General features: G+C 41.6%; 2 protein-coding genes across 4 annotated transcripts in view; one reads left to right on the top strand and one right to left on the bottom strand.

Moving 5' to 3' along the window:
* Positions 1 to 8,465, top strand: part of INSYN2B (inhibitory synaptic factor family member 2B) — a 109,516-nt gene extending 101,051 nt beyond the window's left edge. For all 3 annotated transcript variants that reach the window (XM_081826298.1, XM_081826296.1, XM_081826297.1), the window contains one exon: positions 5,450 to 8,465. In XM_081826298.1, coding sequence (XP_081682424.1) covers positions 5,450 to 5,636 — 187 coding nt within the window. In that variant the 3' untranslated portion in view covers positions 5,637 to 8,465. The remainder of the gene's footprint in view (positions 1 to 5,449) is intronic.
* DOCK2 (dedicator of cytokinesis 2) overlaps positions 1 to 26,534 on the bottom strand; it is a 386,690-nt gene that overhangs the window by 195,397 nt on the left and 164,759 nt on the right. Inside the window, exon 24 of the mRNA XM_081825805.1 lies at positions 25,594 to 25,689. Within this exon, the coding sequence (XP_081681931.1) occupies positions 25,594 to 25,689 (96 nt within the window). The remainder of the gene's footprint in view (positions 1 to 25,593; positions 25,690 to 26,534) is intronic.

Below are 26,534 nucleotides of genomic sequence, written 5' to 3'. Positions count from 1 at the left end.
AGAATTACATGAGACATGCGAGAATTACTGAACTTGTAGTATAGTGTCCATAATCCAGATGAAACTTCATAAATGAGAGTAGTGGTAGTTCTCCCTGTCTTCCTGGCACCCCTCCTCTCTCTCCACTTCCTCTTCCTCCCCACCTTCCTACTTCTCCTCATTACTGCTATTTTTTTTTAAGATTTTATTTATTTATTTGACAGAGAGAGACACAGTGAGAGAGGGAACACAAGCAGGGGGAGTGGGAGAGGGAGAAGCAGGCTTCCCACCGAGCGGGGAGCCCGATGAGATGCGATGCGGGGCTCGATCCCAGGGCCCTGGGATCATGACCTGAGCTGAAGGCAGACGCTTAACAACTGAGCCACCCAGGCACCAATCCTCATTAGAGTTATTATTATTCATTTAAATGTCCTCACCTAACACTCTGCAGGTACTCTCATTCTTCCTTTCTTCTTAGAATAAGACCTCCCGTAATAGCCAAGCCCTGGGATAAAGCGTTTGATCTCTTTAGGAAAAACAAAGGACTGGGAGTCAGGAAACCAGGCTTAGATTCTGATCATAACTCATGGTGTGACTTCCCTTTGCCAACCCCTTTGTCAGTTAAATGGGGATAACAATCTTCCCATCTTCCTGGGCTATTGTACAGGTAAAATAAAAACACAAATCTGAAAGGTTTGCAATATGAAAGTGCTATCTAAAAGTAAGACGTTTCTACTGTTTGTTCCTATATAAACTTTTATCTCCTTCTGGCTCACCCAACTTCAGTTTGCCCAGCCAAGATATTGCATCTAGAACCTGGCTCTTTTGTTTGCTTATCTACTTATGTATTTATCTACTTTTTGCTTCTCTATTTCTTATTCCAGACAAGCCACGACTTAGGCTTCTCGCTCCTTCCAATTACCTAGAAAAACATCCTCTACTTTTCACCTAGCATGATGGCTAAAACACTGATCTGTCAGCTAGATTAGTGAGGTGCCCTCAAGAAGAAAACCCAAAAGCTCTCTTCCACTCCTGCTTTCCACACAGCTCACTTTCTAAGCGCAGTGTGGTGCCATGCACAGGCATCTTGGGCAGAAAGGTCTCTAAGACTCCCCAGTGAGTTGGGCACCCCTGGACCAGGTGTTAGGTATTCCATGCATCTTCAGAGGACTAACCTCACAGAGGACTAACCTCTGGACTATCTCAATGGTTCCAGGCCTGAAGCCTATACCGCAACAACTTCTTGACCACCCTTTGCCCCAAGTTGTGTGCAGAGCTCTGCACAAGCTAAGCACTCAACACCTCTCTCCTCCAGACTATGGAATATGAGTGGCAGCAAATGTTAAGGGTGTCAGGGTAGGGAGATTAGGAGGAAAATAAGAAGTGGAGGTGAGGTTGGAAAAGTTACTGGTGTTCTACCTTGATACCAAGCCCAAGGCAGACAGTCACTCCCCAGAATCTATAAAGAATCCTCTGCTAAGAATTTATTTGAATTCTTACCAGTTTTTTTTCAAAATGAAAACAGATGAGAGAGGGCACTGCCCCCTGCCTATTTATAAGGCAGCTGCTACCAAAACAAAATATACTCCCTCTCCTCCCCTCCAAACTAAACAGTAGTTTGTCAAATGGATGAATAAGAAGAAAAGTGACAATTTTCCTTTATGTTAATAAATTGCTTTGGCCTAAAAAACATTAATCAATTTCTTTCCAAAGTGTACATGCTTCCCTATACTCTGCTATTTGCCTGTCCTTGAAAAGAAAGTTACTTTCAATCCCCTTTAAATTGTCAAGACCAGTGGGGACAGTTGCAGGAGGGGGGTGGGGAGCTTCCTAAGCCCTAATGATTATAATGGAAACCTGTGGTGTTTCCATAGAAACATAAAGAGTGTATTCTTCCCTGAATGTATATGGAGGGGAGGAGTGAAGAGTGATGTTGCTGACAAGGTGTACAATTACTGAAGAGCTAAAGGTATGAGTGAGGAGGTAAGGCATTCAGTCCCTAAGATAGGAAGACAAAAGACTTAGTGAAGAGTGGGGTGGGCAGACACCATATCCTACAAGAGGACATTTCACCTGTTATTGTGTCCCATCTGCACAACTACCCAGTGAGGTAGCTTTATAATCCCTGCTCTCAACTGAGTCTCAGAAAGAGTAGCAACTTGCCCAAGGTCACCCAGCCAGTAAGTGGTATATCCTCTGTTCAAACCCAGGAGTGTTCCCCTTGAGAGGCCCTGTTCTATTCTCTATATTGGGCTGAACTTTAAATTGTGATGATGCGACAAGAGTTAACATTCTGTTTCCTGGCTCTTCTCTCCCCAGGTATGCCAGTTCTATACATATTTTGGAATCCCCCAGAACATTATTTTTTTCTAATTGGTATTGGGACACTATTGTGAATCTTAACAAACTCAAGTGGTTTGTTGTTGTTGTCATTTGTTTGTTTGAATTGTGAAGTCAGAGAAAAGTTACATATAAAGAAGGAGGCCAGTTTATGTGTCTGTTCATATAATTTAGTAGAGGTTTATGCATGAACTGCTGGAAGGTAGGGGTAGCTGAGATAAATGCAAAGCAATTTGTAAAGCAATTTGTTAGTTTAATCATCTATCTCACATGCTGGGATGTAAGATCCATGAGAGCAGTATCCACATCTTACTATCTTACTATTAGTCCCTACAACTGAGTACAGTGTCAGGCCCAGGGCAGGATAAATGGCTGGTTGGCCAGCTGGCCAGCTGGCTGGATGGCTAGAGGTAGGTAGGATGGATGTATGCATGGATGGATGGATGGATGGATGGATGGATGGATGGATGGATGGATGGATAGATGGATAAATGGATGGTTGGCTGGCTATCTGGCTGATTGGATAGGTGGATGGACTATCCTATACCAGAAAGCACAGGAAATTCTGAGAATGAGTAGGAGGTACCCACCTTCTTGGGCTCTATATTGTGCTCTAGGATAGAGGTTAATTTTGTGCCTTGTGGGGGAAGGCTAGGAATATTTTAGGAGGTAGCAGAACTGTGAATGTGGATGTCCCCTATCTGTGAATTAGTGCTAGTGGGGGTAAGAATCAGAGTTTGCAACTTACTGCTTTAAATGCTTTCCTTGAAGCAATGCAGAGGTTGTTGGAGACCAACTCTTACCCAGCCTCTGAATCCATCTCCTTGAGTTTCTACTGCGGGGGGTGAGGTGCAGGTTGTACAGACAAAAATTCACCCCGTGTCCAGAGACAAACAAGAGTGCAGCACTGGATAGTGCATCCTGGAAGTGAAAGCCTCAATGTTTGAGTTTGTGGATGCCTCTGTTCAGTGACCTGGCAAATCCTTGGCTTTGGCTAAAATGTCCCTAATTGCTTTTGATGTTGACTGGCATTTACCAAAGACGCAGAGCCACTGGCCTACCAGTACCAGGAGGCCAGAAATAATGTCTATCTATCTGTCTACCGTTCCTTCCCTAGCACCGACCAGAGGGTCTTGCACATGGGTGATACTCAATAAATATTTGTTGAATGACTGGCTGAATACTTGGTGCCTTGTTCTGAGCTGAGTGTTGTACATGTATATCCTTTAAACTTCACTGAAATCCTATGAGTAGGTACCATGCTTATTTTGCAGATGAGGACACTGAGGCTTAAAAAAATGAGAAATGACTTCCCCAAGAACTCACAGCTAATCAGTTGTGGAACTTTGCTTTGAAAAACACAGCCATTATATAAGTGATCCAGCCAGGAGTATGTCCCTATAGAAGAGACCAAGGAGGAATGTAAAAAGAAAGGATGACACCAAGGAGAAGAAAATCTGGGTGAAGCTTATCAAAAATACAGAAACATCTTCCCAATGCTCCCTCAGCATTGACACCCCATCGGTCTGGCTACAAAACATGCTATCTGGCTCTTTTGACTCTTTAGCTTCTTCCATCTTGGAATGCCCATTGGGGGGCTTCATTAGTCATGTGTGACAATCATGATTTGCCTTTCCAGCAGCACTTACTCTGATCCTGGGTCTCTGTGAGGTGACATGGGGATAGTAGATAAGGACAAGTGTCCGTTTAATGATAGCTCCTTTTTATCCCTTGCTGGGTAGAAAGGGATAGAAATGTCATGCTGCATCACAAACCAATGTAGGGGTCTTCTGTCTTCCATATAAAGCATTTCATTTCGCTCCTTACCCAAGCAAAGAGAATACACTGTTTCTGCGACTCTGCATTTCCTCCACTCTCCACACTCCTACACTGGTTACTCATCTTGGGCCATCTGAGGCTCTAGAATGAAACCAGGTGAAAACACAGCTAAGAGTTTAAGAGTCTTCTTATAATCATCTCGGCAGTGAAAACTCCTCCATAAGTAAATCTCCTAGGGAGGAAAGTGGACAGTTAAGGGCAGAGAGAACCCATGCACAGCCTTTGGGGGCATCTGCAGGATTCATTCTTTCTGGCCTGGCTCTCCAGCTTCTGGGAAAACTGAGTCAGAGTTAATGAGTCAAGCTGACCAACCCTGACACACCAGCAGGCCTGATTCTCAAGCCCTCAAGGCCATGTGTGAGTACCCACTGTGAGCACCCACTGTGAGCACCCACTGTGAACAAGCCAGAACTTCTGTACTTCCTGACCTCTGACTCTCTCAACCTCTGGGAACACCCAGTCCCCAAGTGCATCATGTTTACCTTACAGATAATACAATGGAATCTGTACATTAATGACTCCAAAACACACAAATAAAATAGCAAAGAAAAAATGGAGATTAAGAAATGCCCATTAAAGGAAAGTATTTAAATATGTTTACATGGAGGAATACTATGAGGTAAGTGTATATGGAAAGCTCTCCAAGCCACATTGTTCAATTGAGAAGCAAGGCAAAGAGCAAGACATAATGTATTAGTGGTAATAATGGTAATGATGATAATAATAACAACACTAACAGGAGCAACCAAATACGGAAGGCTTACTACCTGCCAAGTACTGCTCTAAGTACTTCCTTTGTATTCTCTCACTTGGTTAATATACGTATTAACTCCAAAAAAGCTGTTGAGATTGTTGCTGCTATTGTGTCCATTTTATTGATGAGGAAACTGAGTTGTCAGTTTTATTGTATATTCATCTGTATTATTTAAATCTTCTATAATGAGGCAGTTTTATGCAAAATGTATAAAAAGAATTAACAATAACATTAAATAAATGTGTGAGAGAGATTGGAGCAATATTTACTGAACACCTACTATCAGGCTGTCATATTACACGTCTCATTTAGACTTAAGTGCATCCCCAAAAGGAAGGCATTTCAGGTGCCAGTTCATCCATGAGGAACTGGAGGTTGAGAGGGCTGACACAATCTTCCTAAGGTCAGTAGGTACCTAAGCATGTGGGGCTTGATCTAAAGCCTATGCTCCTCCATGTCAGTTGGACACTCGGTGATGCTATATCAGTATGTGCTGATTTGAATTTACTTTCCTCCCTTCTCCTCTCTGTTTTTCAGTGTAGAATATGATTTTCGGCAGCAGGAAGGCAGGTTCCATGAAGTTCTACAGAGTCTGGAGGAAGCAGAACCAGTGGAGGAGACATTTCCCCCACCAAAGTCCCCAGCAGAAACCCCAGTCCCTGAGAAACAGGACTTAAGGAGGAAAACCAAGAAAGTGAAGAAGAAATGCTTCTGGTGGATCTGAGCTTGTTGGGTCCATTCCCTTTGCCCTTCCCAGATACCTCCCCAAGGTGGGGAAATCACTGCCCTCAGGCCTTCTCTACTTCTTAGCACAGGCCCCAGGTGGTTAGCCATTCAACTTGTGAAATGGGAAAGACTCAGGGCTGGTTTAGCTGCTGCTGGACACCTGACCACTAATCTCACCTGAATGAGTAATGCTGCTTGCTGAGGAGTTCATGGACCCTAGAGTCACCACTTGCTTAGTTCGCTGTCACACATGACCAGGCCACATCCTTGTTTAAGAGTCTAGGTTCCCAACATGAGCAAAACCCTATCACATTTTCCAACACCTCCATGATGCTAAACACTTCCTTCTCATCCTGGGTTTATCATCCCAAAAGAAAAAAAAATATTGTGAATAACAGGAAGATAGAGGAGCGTTATAAGCAGATACCCCAGAAAAAAATTAGATACATAAACGGCAGTTTTCTAAGATATTGGCATATAGAAGCACAACAGAAGTAGGTAGGGCATAAAAATGCAAGATCACCTGGTGGGTTGGGTCATTTTTATTTTTAATTAGCCCTTAGATCCCAAATCAAGGATGTGTCATCTCATGTTGTGTAAGCTTTACAGTCTGGCAGAGTGAGGTTACAGCAGGATATAAGGAACTTGGTGGTATGGCTATCCTGCAGTTGTAACTACTGCAGGGCCTACCTTAAACCATCACGTTCTCAGCCTGGGGCCTGAGACCTGTCGGCAAATGGGTGGGACCTGGTTTGGGCTTGAACTTTAAGATTCCACAGTTAATGTCCCTGCAGTATTTAAGACCACGAGATCCAGTAGCTGTCTGTGCATTTCATCTTACCAGTAACATAAGACTAAGACAAAACACAACACTGATTCTTGTTCATTCATCCCAGCAACAGCCTTGTAGCTAAGTTCCAAGGTATATTAATCTTTACAATCTCCCTTTGTGATGACCACGTGATGGTCACCTGATTGAAGAAGCATCAGGACTGGGAATGAGGATATATTTTTTTCCATTTTTGTATTAAAGACCTTTCCTTCCCAAAGTCTGAATTCTTTTGAAGTCTGACTCATTCTTTTGGCAAGACCCTCATACATGTGGGTCCAGTCAAACTTGCATGGCTGAACAAACTACTAAAGTAATAGAATTAATTGCTACATACTCTTGGGGATTAAGGGGTAGGTTGGAAAGGCTTGTATCCTTTGCATTGAATTCTCTACCAGCCTGTGGTTGCATTGATGATGCTTAGAAAAGGGATCCTAAAGCTCAACAAGCATTCAGTGAAGAAGGCATTTCATAATCCCCTTTGCTGAAGATCAGGTGTCTGAGTTAGAGTCTACAGAGTGCACGTGGGATGTACGTACCCCACTGCAAATTGAGACTAACTGAACAAACCACTCCAACAGCTTCACCTTTCCCCGTCACCGTGCTGCAGTGCACAAAGCTATTTCAGTGGGAGCAAGAGGGAAGTTTGGCAGAGTCTCGGCTTGTACTATTTAAGTCTTGGAATGTCATTCAAGATGTTCTCATTCTGTTTCTAGTGTAATGTTTAAACCCACAAAATGAGACCGGAATACATAACACTAAGTTGGAATTAAGATAAATACACTTGTCATACTTAAGAAGTCACATTTCAGTAAGATATGCTACCACTGGCTAAAAGCCACAGATCTTTCTGTATCCACACAATCAACTCTCAGTTGGCCCCAACAGTGGAAAAGAACAGCACAGAGGATAATCCAATAAGACAAGATCATTTGGGATCTCTTACATAATTTTTCTCATAGTAGAGCTTCCATCTTAATTTGCTTTGCTTATGCTAATTTTCAAATTAATTTATATTCTCGGGTAGCATGCTAGAATGAAAATAATCCTGTTCCTAGAATTAAGAGACCCAGGCAACAGAACAGTCTATTACACTAACCTTGGCAAGTTGCTTAAATTTTCAGGACCTGTGTCTCCACTCTTGAATGGAGATATAAATACCTACTCTACCTACTTTATAAGCTCTGTGCACATTCCAACATCAAAATGAGCAGAATGCAGAATGACCCAGAGCTGAGCAGGATCACTTGCCAGAGTTAGACTGGAATGATGAAGAGGTATCTGAGATAACTCACACAAAAAGAATAATCCACCTCTTGGATAATGAAGCTCACTTTGTCATACGCTTACAACACTGAGTTGGGGACCTGAGATAAATCCTCAACTGAATTAAATGAAATTGGAGTTGGAAAATGTTGACATTTCGAAAACAACAACAACAACAAATGAGGCTATGATAATTCTATACCAAAGCACAACACAGCACTGCTCAGACCACCAACCTGAAATCGGGAAGGGGGTCTCTTCTGAATATTGAACACTTTAAATAGGAGGGAAATGGGTTCAGTAAACAACATCCTGCTGAACAAAAATGATCATCTCTATGTTTCAAACAACACACGGATCCATATGCCAAACCTCTACTCACCTACCATGTGAAATCACTTCTTTGTAAAATATTATGCAACATTACTATGATATTCTACAGAAATGCTGTACTTGAGATTATATGGTTTTATGAGAGATATTAATTTAACAAAAATTACTTTTATAAAATTGAAGGGAAAAAGACCAATACATCAACTTCAGTTGCAGGAGTTTATGTAGCTGCTTTCTCTGTAGTTAAAAAAAATATGTACTCACTATACTTGGAACTTCATACCAGCTCATCTATAGAGCACCTTCTTAAAGACTATGTACCAATGTAAGGTTTTGTAAATTTCTAAACTGTTTTAAATGGGATATTATCTTTTGCAATAAACTTACATATTTTTCCTAGGTTTTAAGACTCCATTACTAGTTTGGGTTGATTTGGGTTATAAAATTTAAACTTAAGAAAAATGACTCAATGGTTCGAGTGACAAGGATAGTTTTCATTATAATCGCTTCTGTATGTTTCCCAGGAAAACAACAATGAACACATTTAGAACTTAGTGCCTCAATTATCACATGAAGCCCTACGTGTCCTGGGAGCAAAGGAGGCAGTTTAAATCAATGGAATAGTTCCTAGCTTCATTCAGATGGATATACTTTCCTGATTTTTTATCATTATTGTGCCCATACAATATAATTTATTCAACATTTTTTTATTTTTCCTGTAATTTTCTTCCTTAAAAGACAGCTTTATATCACCACCATAAGGAAACCAATATGCTGTTCCAAAAATAGAAGATAAAATCAAAATAATTTTATTAAATTCTTGCTAAGATTTGAGTGTTGACGGTGTTAAGCCTGAGACCAGCTCTCTTTGTTAAAAAGGGAGATTAGCAAATATTTAACACATGCTAAAGCTACTTTAACACCAAACACATTTTCTACTTGACTAATCGGGATGTTTGAGAGGGAAATGAAAAGAAAACAACTTTCCCATCATGTGATTCAATTTTTTTTCCTTCATTGTCCATGAGCCAACTAAAGCCAGCTTGTTTACCAATTTAAGGTGGGAGGAGTCTTGGGCATAGAATCAGAAGTCTTGGGTTTGACAAAAGTCTGCCACCTTCTTTTTGCTAGGTGGCTTTGTGAAAGTTAACCTCTGTGAGCCTCTGACTCCTTTTCCTATAATACTGAACATAACCTTTGCCTTACAAGGGTGTCTGATACTTAAGTGAATGAAAATCCTGAGCACAATGTAGAGCACACAACAGGTGCTCAATAATTGTATATTCATTCATTTGCTGATTGAAGTAAATTGGGAGAGAAGTTGCAAGATGCCTTCATGGAGCTGCAGTGGGTTTTCAGAAACAAGCTTAAGATTTTCTCAGGGCAAAAAATGGTGTTGATAAGGAATGAACTCTTATTAAGACCAGAAACCATGATGGTGAATGTTCCCTGACAAAGTCCTCAGTGATCCAGAAGATCATGCAGGCATATCAAGCACAGCATAGAACTCTAAGAAATGAAAGATCCTTGTCAAGTATCTTGAGGTGAATCAAGTATCTTTGAGGTATGGAATCAAGTATCCTTGAGATGAAAGACACTGCAAGACCTGGGTTCCTGCCATTTTAAGCATGAGGCAGTCAAGTAAGGCTACATGAGTCATCTGAGGGCTCACAGCAATAGCTCAGGGAAGTCATGCTGGAGCAATGTAGTGGTGGGAGTAATATGGGAAGTCTACTGGACACCATGACCCAGGGCAGTCCCAGGAATCACTGACACTAAATTTGAGACCCATTCAGGCAGGTTCAACTGCCTCATTAGCTGAGCAGAGGCCTCAATATGGCCTTTGCTTGAAAAGGCTTTCATTTCAACCTGCTCAAGGCAACTTGCTGTATACCAAAAACATATTTCTTTTTTTTAAGTCCCAAGAAACATAGATTTTTTAATGATCATTATGCTCATAAAGTATGGCTTGCAATAAAAAAGCTGTGGGACAAATCCACACCCAACCAACACTGTATTTGGTGTAAACTATGTTTGACAAATTAATGCTCATAAGCCCTTTTGGGTTTCATCTCAACTTCAACCCTGTCTTTCAACCAACTTACAGATTAAATTCCTATTGGTCACATCTATCACCACTACTCCGTAGGTTTCCCAAATATATGATTTCGGCCTGTCTCCTACAGGACCCTCAGTCCATGAAAAGTAAACCTAGAGCTTGTTTTTCTCACTGCCAGACTAAGCCAGGTGCCAAGATAAGTACGCCTCTCCTCCAATACTGCCATCCTGTTCCAAACCCCTCCTCTTAGCTGGCCTCCACAAGTGTACTCCCTTTCCCTTCCAGCACATTCTCCACATTGCAAGCAAAAGCAATCACTGCAAAATTTAGATCTGACCCGTCACACTTTGGCTTCCTGGTAAAAATTTAGAAAGTAAGACCAGATCTGTCACTACAAACCCAAAAGGGCCCACCTGCCTCTCCCATGGAAGCACCCATCTCAGGCACTTTCCCTGCCTGCTCTGCAGTCACATTGAGTCACCTTGGCTTCCTTGGACCCATTATGCTAACACATCCTTAAGGGTCTATGTAAACTTTTCCTTCTGCCTGGAATAATCCACACTATGTCATCCTCCCTGCCCTGTTTCCAGCTCTGTTGGGGCCTCCCAGGTAAGGTTTTCTAAGACTACTACCACCACTGCCCTAGATCACATGAAATACCCTTCCTGTACATTCACCTGGCACCAGGGATCCCTCCATCAAAGTTCTTGACACAGTTGTCCTTGTACATACATTTGTGTCATTCCTCGATGACTGCGTTTCTCTCTCATAGCCTATAATCTTCTTAAGGCAGAATCCTGCTTATTTTTGCTTACCTTTGTATCTCTAGCACTTAGCACAATGGAACTGAAATATCTGTTGCAGCAATAAATTAATGAATGAATTGGATGCAGTGGACAGACATGAAAAAAAAAATCATTCCCAGTTTTTTTCCTTGTCTATCAGTTCTCGTATGGGGATGGTCCCACTGGAGTGTATAGGCTCTGTCTTTCCCCCAGGAACATTCATCCTTCTACTGACTAGCAAGTAAGTGCCCAGGGCTTGTAATTCTACTGTGGTCCACGTGGCACTCAGAACCCAGGAACATCAAGCCACTCTCATCCTACCCTCACTGCCAACCCCCTAACACCTTTATTCTGAATATTGACAGTCCGGCTTAACCTTGTTTCAGAACAAATTGCCATCATAATTAAATCCCAATGCATTTTGCACATTTTACCAAGATACTGCCTTACTGTATGAAAGAGAAAATTAGTTTTGAAATTAAAGCAGATTGTTAACTGTTTTCTCTATAATGTTTCCATTAAAATGCCAAAATTTATTATATGTGACCTAGTCCATTTTATACAAAATGCAATTTAAAGGAGACAGGGTCTGTCTAACCGAAGAAGCACGTTGGGCAGAGCATTTTGCCTTGGTTTAAACCACAACTAAAATGAAAAGACAATAAACATCACACCAAAGGATTATTTGTTCCAAAGCAAATAAAAGGTTTATTATCATGAATGGCCTCACCAATTCTCGGAATCCATAACTATATTATATTAAAATTCACTCAAATTAAACCAGTATTTTTTTTTCTCCTGGCAAAATCTCAATATGCATTTTTTTAAATCATCAGCTAAACACAATGAGCTCCCATTGGTGCTTGGACTTGGTTTCCCAGGTAGCTCATGCGATACTGTGATACCCTGGTTATGCTGACAGAAAAGGCTTCTTTCTCCTGAGCCAAATGGGCTGAATCATTTTAACTGTTGAAATCGAGAGTGGTTCACGTAACTCTTACACCAAGTACCCCAAGCCTGACTGAATCCAGTCCCACAAGCAGAAATCTCACATGGGTGATGGAGAAGAGGGGACATCATGAGATGTTGTCATTGTTTTTTGTTTGCTTGTTTGTTAGGATGGAAAACAATACGCTTTCTCTAGTTAGGGATCAAAGGGAGCAAATTCAAAGCCATGCAACAAACTTACCACTGACCAGACCGGATTTCCTGAAACAGATCTCTCCTTCCACTCTACGATCACATCCACCAGCACCAGGGAAACTTCTCAGATGAACCCCAGTCCATAATCACCTTTTTCCAACAGTTATTGATTCCCTTCTCTGTGCTGGTCAAGAAAATCACAGATGCAACCCTTGCCTCGTACAGCTTATTATGGTCCAGTGAGCGGGGGAAGGGTTCTGACAATAAGCACGCAGCCTTTTCTGATTCACGCACCTGGATGTCATGCCCCAGCACCGCCCCCACCGCCCCCGCTTTTGACCCTCTTAATGCTGTCCTTGTTATTCTCTTGGGATGATTATTTGTCTTAAATTATAGTTATTTCTAATTCTCCCCTTGTTTCTTACCCCATTATAGTTGGTGTTCTGAGAGTAGGAACTGCTTTCCTCACCTTGTAAAGTCTTAAATACAGGAGGTCCTTGTTTAACTGAAATGAATGACTTTGCCATCATGAGCCCTTGTCTGTTCCATGCAGACCCCTGGACTGCACTGGCTTTCAAGGGCTACTCTCTCTTACAATTGTCCAGCTCCGTCAGATATAGCCCCCTCCTGGCTGCCTGGGGATCTCCCTAAGACACACATCTGCCATTTCCTGGCTTCTATATCTCTAATAGCACCCTGCCACCATCCTAGAACATAACATTCCTCCCACAGCAAACAAAGGTCCTTACAATCTGACTCCAACCTAGTAGGCATTGCCAACTTCCCACTACTCTACTTCCCCCTATGCCCGTCTCCTTGCCACCTTCCTAAAAAGTCAGAGGCTATTGCGTATCAGTGACTTAGCCCTGTTGTTCCCTCTACCTAGGACATTGTTCCAATACCTATCTATCATGGGGAATAATCTCCATTTGGGGAAAACAAATGAATATTAGCCATATTACTACTAATTAGGATAATAAAGGCTCTAGTTTCTTGAAGTTAAAATGGGATGTTATTAAGTGCTTTCCTTCCATTCACTGATTTGTTTCAAGGTAGCTTACAATTACCCCCATTTTCCAGGAGAATAATTGAGGCTTGGAGGGATCTAAGTAATGTGTCCAAGTCTGTAAGTCTGAGGTGTTGAAGGCTGGAGTTCCTTCAAGGTCTGCCAAACTTGGGAGCTTGGGCTCTTACCTCCTATGGCAGACAGTGAGTTGCAACTGAAATGTCACCTCCTCTCTGTAACTTTTTCTGATCATCCCCCGCCCCTGCCATGGGATTAGTCACTCCGTCCTCCGAGTACTCATGGCGCTTTGAACAGGCTGCTGCTTATATTATCTTGACATTTCTTTTGTCAATCTGTCATGCACATCTCCACCAGGGAGCAAAGTCCTGGCGGACAGAAATTGTCGTCTGCATCTCTAAAGCCTTTTAGGTGTTTATCACATTGCCCAAGATGCTGTAAATGCTTCATATATGTTTGTTGAATGAACTGGGAGAAAATAATGAAGATGAAAATGTTAAGGTCAAAAACGGTCCATGATAGAGAGACCAGAACAAGGCCAGGACTCCCGACTTCTGCTCCTAATTTTCTGCACAATTTTGAACAAGTACTTTCACCTCCATCCCCCACATCTGTCTTTAAAATGAAACCATCTGCCTTTCTGGCTTCACAGGCTGGTTAGAAGAAAAGTAAAATTATATACATGAAAATGCTTCACTAAGTTTGACTATCTCATTAATTCCTATTTTTAAAGAAATAGTGTTTGAGGGTTTTTTTCCTGATTATAAAAGGAAAGCAAAATCATTTTAGAAAAAGTGAAGCTACAGAAATGTACAAATCATGTGTCACTTAAGCAGAAGATAAGAACATAATTTTAGCTTCAGAGCAGGGCCCCCAGGCCTGACCTCTGGGAGATCCAGGGCCTCTGATGATGCCCACATGTCTCCCCCTCCCTGGCCTTTAGGGTCCCTGATGACTGTCTTGTTGTTAGGGTCCTCTGGTCCTTTCTCTATATTTAAGACATAGAATTTCCTCATGTTATTAAAAAATCATCATCAGTATTTAATGACTGCACAAATGCATCATTATATGAATGTAGCATAAATCTAGAAAAAGGGGATCTGATCTTGAAGGGTCATTTGACAGAACTGATTTCTTTGAGTCTCTTTAAAAGGCCAGTGCCCCAGACAGAAGAGCATGGACCGGACCGCTGTAGGGGAGGCCTGCTGCATTGGAGGTTGTGCCAACAGGGTTTCTCATGGGGCAGCTCCAGTCCCTCAACATTCCCACAGGAAAGGACCCTCTGTAATGGGATTTCTCCTTCTGGTCTGGGACTCAAGCCTTTGTACCAGACATATGGAGGCCAGTTTCATCTCAAGGGGGCTTTATTCACAGCCCCACTATAGCAATAGCTTAAAAATACTTCCCAAAGCCAGGAGAGATCCCCAGCCAGGGCCACAAAATAATTTGTCATCTGATCATAACACTTGCATCAAAGCGAGAGAAGACTCCAGCACTGAAGGAGAATAATAATGGCTCTTATTTACCAAAGACCTGCTAGGTGGTAAGCCCTGTGTTACGAGCTTTACACATACTTCTTTTTTTTTTTAAGATTTCTTAATTTTTATTTATTTGACAGAGAGAGAGACACAGCGAGAGAGGGAACACAGAGACACACAGAGGGAGTGGGAGAGGGAGAAGCAGGCTTCCCGTGGAGCAGGGAGCCCAATGCAGGGCTTGATCCCAGGACCCTGGGATGATGACCTGAGCCGAAGGCAGATGCTTAACCGACTGAGCCACCCAGGTGCCCCTACACATACTTTTTTTATTCAATACTCACTGTGGGATTGACAGGTAATAACTGTTATTAACCCCATTTTAGTGAAGTGAAGAGACTTCCTAGCCCTGGAATAAGGCCTTCTCACTCCTTAAGAAAAGGAGGAACAGGTCCCAGCTAGCAAAATCCTTTCAAACTCCAACCTATGCCCCAACTCCACAACTCTTAAAAAGCAATGTTAGGCATGAGAGTGCTCAGTCAATGCCCAAATGACAGACATTCTGAAATTCTAAAGTTTCCAAAGTTCCCCAAGGACAAGAAAAGGCTGGCCTCTCTTCCAGTGCCAGATAATAGTACAGGAGATACAGTGAAGTCTTACCTTTAATAACACATTTAAAATAACTTGTTCAAAATCAGATCTGTCCAGATCCACTTACAGAAGCTAACAGACACTGAGATATTTGGAAGTAATTTCATCAGGATGATGACGTACCAGTCATGCATTTCCTAAGTACTCATCTTACAATTCCCAAACTCAGTCTCTGCCTCCCCGCCTCTGGGTACTGACAACTGTAGCATAGGAAACATGCTGCTGGCCAGTGGAGGCCTCAGCTCACCTCCCTTGCAGAACCACAAGGCATGTGTCCCGGCGCCATGTGCAAGACTGTCATGGCGGCAGCAGCAACAGGCGTGTGCTTATTACCTACGAGCATTCTGTCCTCAGAGCAGAGGTCTGCTTGACTGGGCAGGCCAGGGAGGATGCAGTAGCTGTTTTAACAATTAATTTCCCTTTAATTCCCATCTCTGTGGCTCATCATCGAACAGAAGGAAGGTTTGGAGAATGAAACCAGCTCTTTTTTATGCCCCAGCTCTAAAACTTTAGTTTGTCTAAAAGAATTCTACCACACAGGGCTAGTAGATTATTTGGGAATTTTATATAGAAAAGCTTTATATGAAAGCTTGACATGAAACAAATCTTCTCGCATCTTATTTTTTAAATCAGAATTCTTTTAAAACTAGACATTAATCTGTACTTTCAATCAGTTTGTTTTTTCCATTCATTCACTCCCATGGCTTGGATAAACACCTGCCACCTGCCAAACCCTGGGCCTACAGAGAGGAACCCCAAAGATAATGGGATGCCGTCCCTTTCCTCAAGAATCTTAGTCAACTGTGGAACAAAGATAGGTAAAGAGAAAATTCCTTTATGATATGATAATGCTGTAATTGAAAAATGGACAAAGAACAATGAGGTCACTGAAGAAAGATGATCTTGAGGAATGAGAGATTTCACAGACCATGAGATGGAGATAAGGCAAGAAATGCCGTTTCCTCTTACAAACCCCTAACCCTTCTTTTCCACCTTTTCAAATTTTCATGCCATTGAAGAAATAGACCCAATTACATGAAGTCTACTTTAATAACTGACTTCTGCACATACATGTTATGGGTTCCTTGGAAGCTGAGATACTAATTCATTTTTTGCATATATATTTTAGGCCATGTACTCCTTGGTGTGCAATTACCAAAATCCTTATTAAAACAAAGCCACCCACCCATAGGACATAAGCACCCTCTATATGACCAGATCAAGTGGCAACCAAGTTACCCCAAGCTAATGATGCCACCTTTTTTTTATCAAATGGAATTTCATGTCTCTTGTATAATGTTTATTCTCTTTCTTAGCCTGACCCCCCCCCAACACATGCACACACATTTACTCCTTAATTTTTCTCAAGTTTTGTCTCAGAAAAACAATGTCCCAGTCATGTACAGTGAAATGCTTAAAATGGTGGCTTCAAATTCTGTAGACCTGGATTTGGATTCTATCTTCCTCCTTCTCAGGTATGTGATGCTGGACAAGAGACTTAAACCCTCTGATCACTGTTTCCTTTCTGAGAGGGGATCATAATTTTGGTCAACCTCACAGATTAAATGTGATAATATCCTCAAAGTGCCATCTCTGCCACACAGTAAGCACCCTAGAAATGTTCACTGTGATTATCACTGACATATGCATCCTCTGAAGAGAATGAATACACCCTCCCCCTAATTCTTTCCATTTGGTCCAGTTATTCAATAATAATTCTCTTTTCTCTCTTACCTTCCTAACCTAATCATGCCATAAGGGTGATAATAGTAACGCTTACATGCTAAGGAAAAGAAAGATGGTTTGTATGTAAATGAAATAAATAGCAGAAATCTTCCATTACTTCAGCAGGTATTCACTGAGGTCATCCTATATGCCAGGGACCCAGTGTTTCCTCTAAATGCAGAAGTGATGAAGACATTGTTCTGTAGTGCTAGGAAGAATGTTCTCACGACAGTATGATGAGTACATGAGGCAGGTTCAGTCTGAAGAGAGCAGAGGGGTCCCAACTTCCATGAGTGGAACATGGGTCAAGATGTGCCTCTGAGGCCAAGACATGAAGGAGAAAGAGGAGTTTTGAGGAGGTTTTGTAAAGAAGGGTAAGAGGAGTATATTCTAGACAGAGGGAATGTCATGCAAGTGCCATTTGGAATGGAATGCAAAGGAGAAAAGGAACATTCTGTAACTAACAGAGCAGTTCCATTGAGTTAGCACAAAAGTGGGAGGTAAAGAGTATGGGGGAAAGAGGCAGGCCATCATACTGGGCACACTGAAGGCCATAGTGAGCAGCTGGACCTTTATCTTTGGCCACTGTGGGCCCATTGATGCATCCTCACCAGAAAGTTCTACTTTATAAGACCTCATGGGCTACGATGTGAAAAATTCAAACGGGACAAGAGTGGAGACAATGTGTCTTATTAGCAGCTGCAGCAGTGGCAGCAGTGAGAGACAGTCATGGCCAGACATGTGCTAGTGGCATTGGTGGTGGAGGGAGGCTTTGGATTTGAGAAGCTTTTAGACCTAGAACCTGGCAGTCTGCTCAAGAGCATGGGGGGACAAACTGCACACAGAAGGAGAAGGAGGTGTGAGATAATTTCACACCTCCATTCTAGCTTTGTCTTCCGTTAAACCTGGTGTTTCATAAGTACCAACACTCAAGGTTCTTGTTTTGATTTTACAGGTTCCCAGAATTGAGGAGATCAATCCTAAAGATATCATTGTCATTACAAAGCCACCAAAACCCAGTGCCATTTCAGAGGTTTCTGAAAGTTGCCACATAGGTCATCTCACCAGACTGCACAGTCTTGGTAGAGCAGCAGCTAGGGTGAAGGTGTTCATTATCACCTTTAGACTATTTGATGCCTAAAGAACGACTTAGGGTCTTCATAATGTAGGAGTACACGAAATGCTTAGAGGAGCTCTATAAACAGTTTTTGCCTGGGTTCAAATCCCAGTTTTTCCACTCAAGTTATGTGACTAAAGGCAAGTTATACAACCTCTCTGTGCCTCAGTTACCTCATCTGTAAAATATGAGTACCTGAGGTGGGTTAAGAGGTAAGAAACATAAAGTGCTTAGTTCTCTGCCTGGAATATAGACTATTTGCTCAATAAGCGATAGTTTTATTAGAAATATTATTTGTTAACAAAGTATTGGGTTGCTGAGTGAGGGTCATGAGTCAACCAATCGATTCTGGCTTGGAACCTCACACCCTCGTGTCCTGGACTGTACTTATGCCTGCTCTCCATGGGACAGGGATGGGTGGAGTTGGCACTAACTTTCGTGCTATGACCCCTGCCCAGGCATCCTGGAGTCTGTGAGCTCAAAGTTTGTCAGAGAGTGGTCATGTGGGTGGACCATTTGCCATTTGGAAAGTGAAGTTAGAGCTTTGAAAGCCTGGCTCTTGGATGACTCAGGTGTTTTATGGAGTCTTCAGTGCTATTGTGAGGTGAAGCAGTGGAGGGTGGGATGATTTCCAGTTGTTTTTTTTTCCTTTTTGAACAAACTGCTCTGAATTTCCAGAGCTGGCATGATGTCAACTACATTTACCTTTATTTAATCACTCAATAGACTCCTCTGCAAAAACCGGGGTAATTAGGCCCAAAATGTATCACCCAGAGGCTTATTTTAATTACTGGAAATAAAAGCTAGATCCCAATTTCAACAAAATTACCAGATTGTTTCCCTTCCAAGATTTTCTGGCAGTGTTTAAGTTCCCTGGTTGATTCTCTCTATGAGATTGTCCATCCTCAGCACTAAGGAGGCCAGATACAGGGGACAGCCTTCTGTAGAGCAGTCAGCAGCAGGATGCACTAGCCAGGGAAGGTTCCCTGAGACAACACCCCTCAGATCCACAAATGAGTCTGGAAAGTTTTCCTCGCACTGCTCCAAGACCGATGGGAGAACGCAAGAGACACATGCTCAGATGTCGGACATCCCCAGTTTGCATCCCACCTTGCCACTAGCTGTGTGACTTTGGCCATGATACTTTCATCCTCTGGGGCTCAGTCAGTCTACTCTCCCAAACCATGGGACATGTGATGATAATTACCCATGAGGACTCAAAGATGTGCTCCATCACACAGTTGGGATTTAGAATCCAACTTTTTTTTAATATCTCTGAAGATTACAATCAATGCAATGATAAGCCACTGTGTCACAGTTTAATTGGTAGCAGATTCTCTTTCTTATGGGCACATAAAATCATGGTGCTTATTTGATAAAATATGACATGTAGCACATAGAAACCATTCCCTGATAAAATGTTAAGTTCTCAGATTATTGTGGTTTTTTTTTTTTTTCCCATTGCTCTTCTGCTCTTATACCACAACCTTCTTAAAAGAACCAGATATATGTGGAAGAGAATACTGGTTCTACAAGAGCTTTTGGACTGGGCCAGAAAAACACCAATGATTTTGGTCAATATGTAATATTTGCAAGTACCTTGCATACATCACTGTTTTCTAAGCTTATGCTTATGACAGACATTCCTAATCAGCACTCCTTTCCCTGAGCTAAGATGTAGCCTCTGAGTCTTTCTCAGTGCAGTACTACAGACCGCTATTACCAACCCACCAGAGTTGGCCCATGAAGAAAAATCTGTTTTATGTCTCTGACTCAGGATCTTGGAAGATGGAAAAAGAGAATAGGCATTGGCCAAATCAGAAAACTTAGATATATGAAAAAGATCTAAAAAATGATAGAGTTCATCGCACAGAAGAAACCAAAGTCTAAAAGGGTGACATTGGCATAAAATCATAGAGCCAACTCTGCAGAACAAGTATGGAAAATTTCTCCTGTTCACTCTTAAAGACAGAGAATAACTGATGGTTGCCGGAGGGGAGATGGGTAAGGGGATGGGTGAAATAGATAAATGGAATTAAGAGTACACTTACCTTGATGAGCACTGAGAAATGTGTGGAATTGTTGAATCACTGTATTGTATACCAGAAACTAATGTAACAAACACTGTATTTAATTATACTCAAATAAAAAAATATTCTCCCATTCTCTTACCCAAAATGTCCTTTCTACCAAACCATGCTGCCTTTCTCAGCCTTAAAGCCCTCGGTAACTTTAGTAAATAAATGTATATCTGATTGATTAGACTCTGACAAAGAAAAGAGAGGGCAGCAGTCATGTAAAAGTTTTTTTACTTTTTGTTTTTGTAAATTTTCCTTCTGCTCATTTGTCATCATCAACACTTCATTGTTTAGGCAAGCAATTTACAGAAAAAATCAGGAATGGTTATTTTCAGCAAATGATAATTACAATGTGCTGTGCACAAGAAGCGATCCATCCTAGCCCTGTGGTTCCTGTAATTTTAATAGCTAACACCTTTTATCATAATGTTCCTGCTCCTACAAATAAAAAAAAGAAGTCACTATTTAATCCCACGTAATGACGTGCCAACAACCAGCCACCCCACATCCAATCGAGGCCTTCTCAGGATTTCAGAAGTATTAGACATGTCTGGTGTTTGTTATAAATATTGATTGTTTAATATTCCCAGGCAATGGAAACTGACCAATAAAAATTATATATGGAAAATTGAAAGTGATGGTTGGAATGGGGCTCTCTCCTTCTTGTCAAACTTCAATCTGAAATTAAATTGGGGCCTTCAGCAATAAGACAGGGACTCATGACCTCTGAGTAATTACTTTCCAACTTCATTTTCTTTAATTTGGAGGAGATATTTCTATTCTAAGAAGTGCTGGAAAGGACTATTTTATGAAAATGAAGCTACATCTTAAGAAAAACCTGGTTATTCCTTCCTTCTAGTTCAGGCACGTTCCTTATGCTAAGGTGTGTTTCTACACACCTCCAGTACTCCCCACGCAGCACTCTTGTAATTACACCAACAAACTCAAGAGTCACTGAGACTGATGACACAGCTTGCAACTTAGAACCTCTGCAAGGCTCCTGGAATCAGCCCAGGGGACAGGAAAAGTATGAACAGACAATTCCTTATATTGCTCCCATACTACCTGAGATATGGGGTCCTGATAATTAGAGAAAACATACTTTGAAGGAGGAAAAGCATTCCAACCCCAGAGAAAGGCATATACAAATACATGAAGGTATGGAATAACACAGTATTTCTAGGGATTATTTCACTCATTCATTTGCTTAACAAACATTTATTGAGTACCCATGGTATGCCAGGCACACTGCTGGAAGCTGAAGATAAAAGAGTGAGTAAAACATGGTCCGTGCCCTCAAGGGCATCCACAGAATGTAGGGAGGCTGGAACACAGAGACAGAAAATCACCTTACAACGGACTAAGTACAATGAGCCCAATGACTGAAAGTGTACAGGGGCTCTGAGGGCAAATGGGGGGGGGGGGCCAGGTGCAGAGGGACTGAAGCCAGATGTGCAGAAAACAGCAGGATTTAGTGGGAGCCTAGAAGGGCAGGCAGGTGAGTAAGAGGGAGCAGTCAAGGGCAGCTCCTACAGTTCTAGGAGGTCAGTACCATAAACTGGCGTCCTAAATGAAGAGAGAGTGTGGAGCAGGCTCCAGGGGGCTGGTGATGAGCTGTGTTTGGGACACAGTGAGTCTGAGGTATTTGAGAGACATCCCATCGAAGGAGGTCATGGTTTCCTTGAGGACACAGACCATGCCTGACTCATTTTTGAGTCTTTATGCTAAGTATATAAGAGGTTCTCATAAAATAGTGAATGAATAAATAAATGAATATTATGTACAAGAAACACATGTGCAAATGCTTTTCACATGTTATTTCATTTAATTCCCACAGGAACTCTATGAGGAAGGTCTATTATTACCCCATTTTATAGATAAGCCCAAGCCTTAAAAGTTCTGTGATATAAGGGAGGAGCTAGTATGGCAAGTTCAGAGATAGAAATGTCTCAAAAAAAAAAAAAGAAAGAAAAGGAGAGAGAGAGTACACAGAAACATCATTAGTCTCCAGAGAAATGCAAATTAAAACCACAATGAGACACCACTAGAATTGTTATAAATCCACTAAAATTGTTAAAATCCAAAAGACTGACAATACTAAGTGTTGGTGAGGATGTAGATAAACTAGAACCCTCATAGTGCTTATGGGAATATAAAATGGCCACTATAGAAAACAGCTTGGTACTTCCTTATAAAGTTAGACATATGCTTCCCATATGTCCTAGCAATTCCACTTCTAGATTTCTACACAAGAGAAATTAAAATATGTTCACACATAATTTTTATGTGACTACTCAGAGCAATGTTATTTCTAATAGCCAAAAGTTGGAAACAATTCAAATGTCTATCAACTAGAGAATGGATAAACAAAGTGTGCCATATTCATACAGTGTAATACTATTCAGCAATAAAAAGGAATTCAGTACTGATATACCTTAAAATATGGATGAACTTCAAAAACATTATGCTAAGGAAAGAAGCCAGACACAAAAGACACTGAATTGTATAATTTCACTTACATGATATTTCCAAAAAAAGGCAATCTACAGAGAAGAGAGAAGAGTGGTTGCTCAGAGTTGGAGTAGGGGTGGAGGAGTAGGGGTGGGATGCAGACAGACAGCAAATGGAACTTTCGGCAATGAAGGAAGTGTTAGCAACTGAGTTATGGTCATGGTTGTACCACTACACATTTACTGAAACTCATCAAACTGAATACTTACAATGGTTAAATTTTAAAGCATGTAAATTTCACTCCAATAAAACTAAAAGCAAGCAAGCAAAGGAAGAAAAAGAGCTGTGTGATTTAGAAGAGGTAGGGAGTTCCCGACCAGGTTGGTGAGATTTGAGCAGCATCCTAAGGGATGCATTTGTGCTGGAGCTTGAAGACTAGGTAGGATTTCAACAGATTGAGACGGCATACTAAGGAATTCCAGACAAAGAAAGCAGCATGAGTTAGAAAATGCCAGGCATGTTTGGGCAATATCCAGACATCCATTTTGGCTGAATATCTGGATCGAGAAAAGTAGATGAAAAAGCTGAGAAATGTGGTTATGGCCAGATCACAGAAGCTGAGAATGGTTGTAAGACTTAATTTGGTAGAGAGTGGGAACCCACAGAACATTCCAGAGTACAGGAGTGTCCTGGCAAAGATTAATGCGGCAGCAATGAGGAATGTGTGTTGGAAGGGTGAGAGAGGATCAAATGAAAGGCTCAGACAACGGGCCGTAGTGAATGAGGGCCAAACTAGGCTCACTTGCCTATGTCGATAATGCAAAGGAACAGAGAGACGCATTGTACCAGATAGAAAAGAAAATAGTAAGACACCAGTTATTTGGCACTTCCTATGATCCAGGCACTGTTTTAAAGGATGAATGTTCTAAAGGACAGACAGAGAGTTAAGACCTGCTATATACAGAATGAGTCAAATGGATTGATGATCATCTTTAGGTCTGGCTCCAAAGAAAGGGAATAAAGATTAGGGAGGTCATAAAATGCTTATCTAAGGAGTGTTATGGAAACCACAGATATGGAAGCTTGTAACTGAATAAGGAATGGTGATACTTCTAAGGTGGAAGGATAGTAAGTGAGACAAATGACAAAGACCAATTTACATGGCTACCTACCACAGGAAGGCAGGAGCACCTGACCTGCTAGCACTCTCCATGGATGTCACCACTGCTTTAAATGCACACAGTATACATTAAGTAAACATGTATTGACATGACTGAACAGAACCAAATGGGTCTAAAGAAAATTGTTACACTCCGCTGCTTCTCAGGATCAAATCCTTGCCCACCTACTTTTAAAATAATCTCAGCACCTTATGTTCTGTATCCATGAAGTGGGACTATAGCGTATGAACAATCAACATCCCAAACCTAGCTGAGATCCCAAACTGGCTTCCTGAAAGCTGAATCCAGCTGTTTGGGGCTCAGAGAATGTTTATAAATATATTTTTTATTAGCTGCCAACACTTAAATATCAGGAAATTTCACATTTTCAGTTTCTCTTGAGTTGGGAGTTCTGGCAACTGTATGGCCCAATTCCACATGATGTGAAATCATAGCTGAGAAGAGCTTGTCCTCATTAAACATTAGAGTCCCTGTCTGGTGCACTTCATTCATTCATTCATTTGCTCATTCATTCAACAAATATTTATCAAGTACATACTATATGCAGGGCAATATTGTAGGGTTTGGAAATACAAATGAATGAAACAGATGAAATCCTTACATTCTGGAGCTCATTTTCTCACAAGCAGAGCCAGACAATCAATCAATCAAGGGCTATATATATATATATTTCAGGTGGTGATAAGTTCTAAGAGACATAAAGAAGTAAGGTGCAGAGATGGAAAGAGGCTGGTGAGGTGCTGGGTATTAAAGACAGGGTAATCAGGACAGGGAAGCCTCTCTAATTAGGTGACACCTGAGCCAAGATCAGATTTACATGAGGAAACAAGCCCTCAGACCTGAGGCAGAGATAGGTCAAGCTTAGGCAACAGTAAATACAATCATGTTTTAGGTGTAAGAGACAAGAATCAGAGAGCACTTCAGGCCCTAGCAATAGTTTGGATTTTATTTTGAGTGAGATGGGAAATCAATAGTGAGTTTGAGCAGAGGAGTGACATAGTCGAACATACTCATTTACGTTGGTGCCTGGCCCCTGTAAGAATCATTTTTGGCCCATGGTTTAAAGCAAGATGGGCAAAGGTTAAAGAGTTAGAGATGGGCTCTGTCTGGAGAGGGAAAATAATCTATGAGGCAGGAATCTCCCGATCTTTAGAATACAGCCTTCGTACAAAAGACTAACCCCAAACTTAGCAGTGACTTGAATTAACTAATGTCTGTGGGCAGAGTTAACATACAGTGAATCCACTTAGAAAACCAAGCTCAGGGGCGCCTGGGTGGCTCAGTCGGTTAAGCGTCTGCCTTCGGCTCAGGTCATGATCCCAGGGTCCTGGGATCGAGCCCCGCGTCGGGCTCCCTGCTCCGCGGGAGGCCTGCTTCTCCCTCTCCCACTCCCCCTTGCTTGTGTTCCCTCTCTCGCTGTGTCTCTCTCTGTCAAATAAATAAATAAAAAAAGAAAAAAGAAAACCAAGCTCACAGGACCCTAAGACTGGGCATTGCTTGACTCTAGTCCAAAAGGAAAGGCTCCTGGTGGATGTGAATGGGGAACATTCTGCCTGGCCCACTTACAAAAACTTCTTTAGTCTTCCATCTTTACCAGCGACATTCCATCCCCACTGATACACTCAACTTGGTGGACAAGTCTTAAGCCTTGTTTTATTTCATCAACTTTGAGTTAACTCTCATGTTATCCCAACCCAGATGAGAAAAATCTAACCGTTGCACTCTAAAACAAAGTAGCGATTGGTGCTAGGTGTTCAACATGACCTGGTGTTCCAGAAAATCCATTCCTTGACCCTGAGCAGTTTGAAATGTTTGACAAGAGGAAGAGATCTACTCACAATCAGAACATGATCCCGTCCCATTGTGATGACTGTCCGGTTCACTGTTCGAAGAAGCTGGACCATGATTTCTTGGATATGGTGGTAGGTGAAGGCCTGAAACACAGAGACATCGGTGTGACAACCAGACACTGTATCTGCACATCTCTTCCAAAGGACATACAACAGCAGTCAGACACGGTGATCACCAAGATCTCCACCACCAGTGCCAACACCAGTATCACCATCATCATCATTATAGTCATTATCATCGTATCCCCATGGCCATCACCACCTGGCACTGGCACCAGGAATTTCACTAAATTTCACTAAATTTTACTAAATATAAGGCAGAGATTAAGAGCTTAACTCTGGAATCAGAAACTGTTGTTTTAGAATACTAACTGCAGAATTATTGTGCTATTGGCTACTTCTCTGAATTTTGGTTTCTTCATTGGTGTAACAGTCAGAATCTAACCTGGAATAAGGAGGGAATTTACTGCAGGTTATATGGGTGATGAAAAAGCTGAGTCACAAAACAAAACAACCTAGGCATTAGCAATAGAAGGAAGTCACTATCACCACTGAGCTTAAGGGACAAATAGAGGAGGAAATGTTTCTGGAGTCCAGGACTGGCCTTATGTGATGGAAACTATAACCATGGGAGAGCTTATACAGTAGAAGCTGTGTTATCTATCTTGGGGGAAATCCATGGTGAGTTGTTGTAACATTTGTAGGGCGCTTTCAATACAAATCACTGAACCTTGGGTAGAACTTAACCGATGCTTTTTGAGCATTTGCTATGATGCCCAAGGGTTTCAGGAATATTTACAATGCAGATTCACTACATTCTCAAATCCTTTTACCAGCATACCCTTAAGGCACAGAGTTTTATCTATGCACATCTGGGAGGGTGGTCATGGCCAAGTGCAAAGGCCTTGGGATTTTTTTTTTACTTTTTT

Source organism: Leptonychotes weddellii, chromosome 7, assembly GCF_054177405.1.
Source record: "Leptonychotes weddellii isolate Sample4059 chromosome 7, ASM5417740v2, whole genome shotgun sequence".
Classification (NCBI taxonomy): Eukaryota; Metazoa; Chordata; class Mammalia; order Carnivora; family Phocidae; genus Leptonychotes; species Leptonychotes weddellii.
Note: the sequence above shows the minus strand (reverse complement) of the source record. Positions and strands in the feature narration are given on the sequence as shown.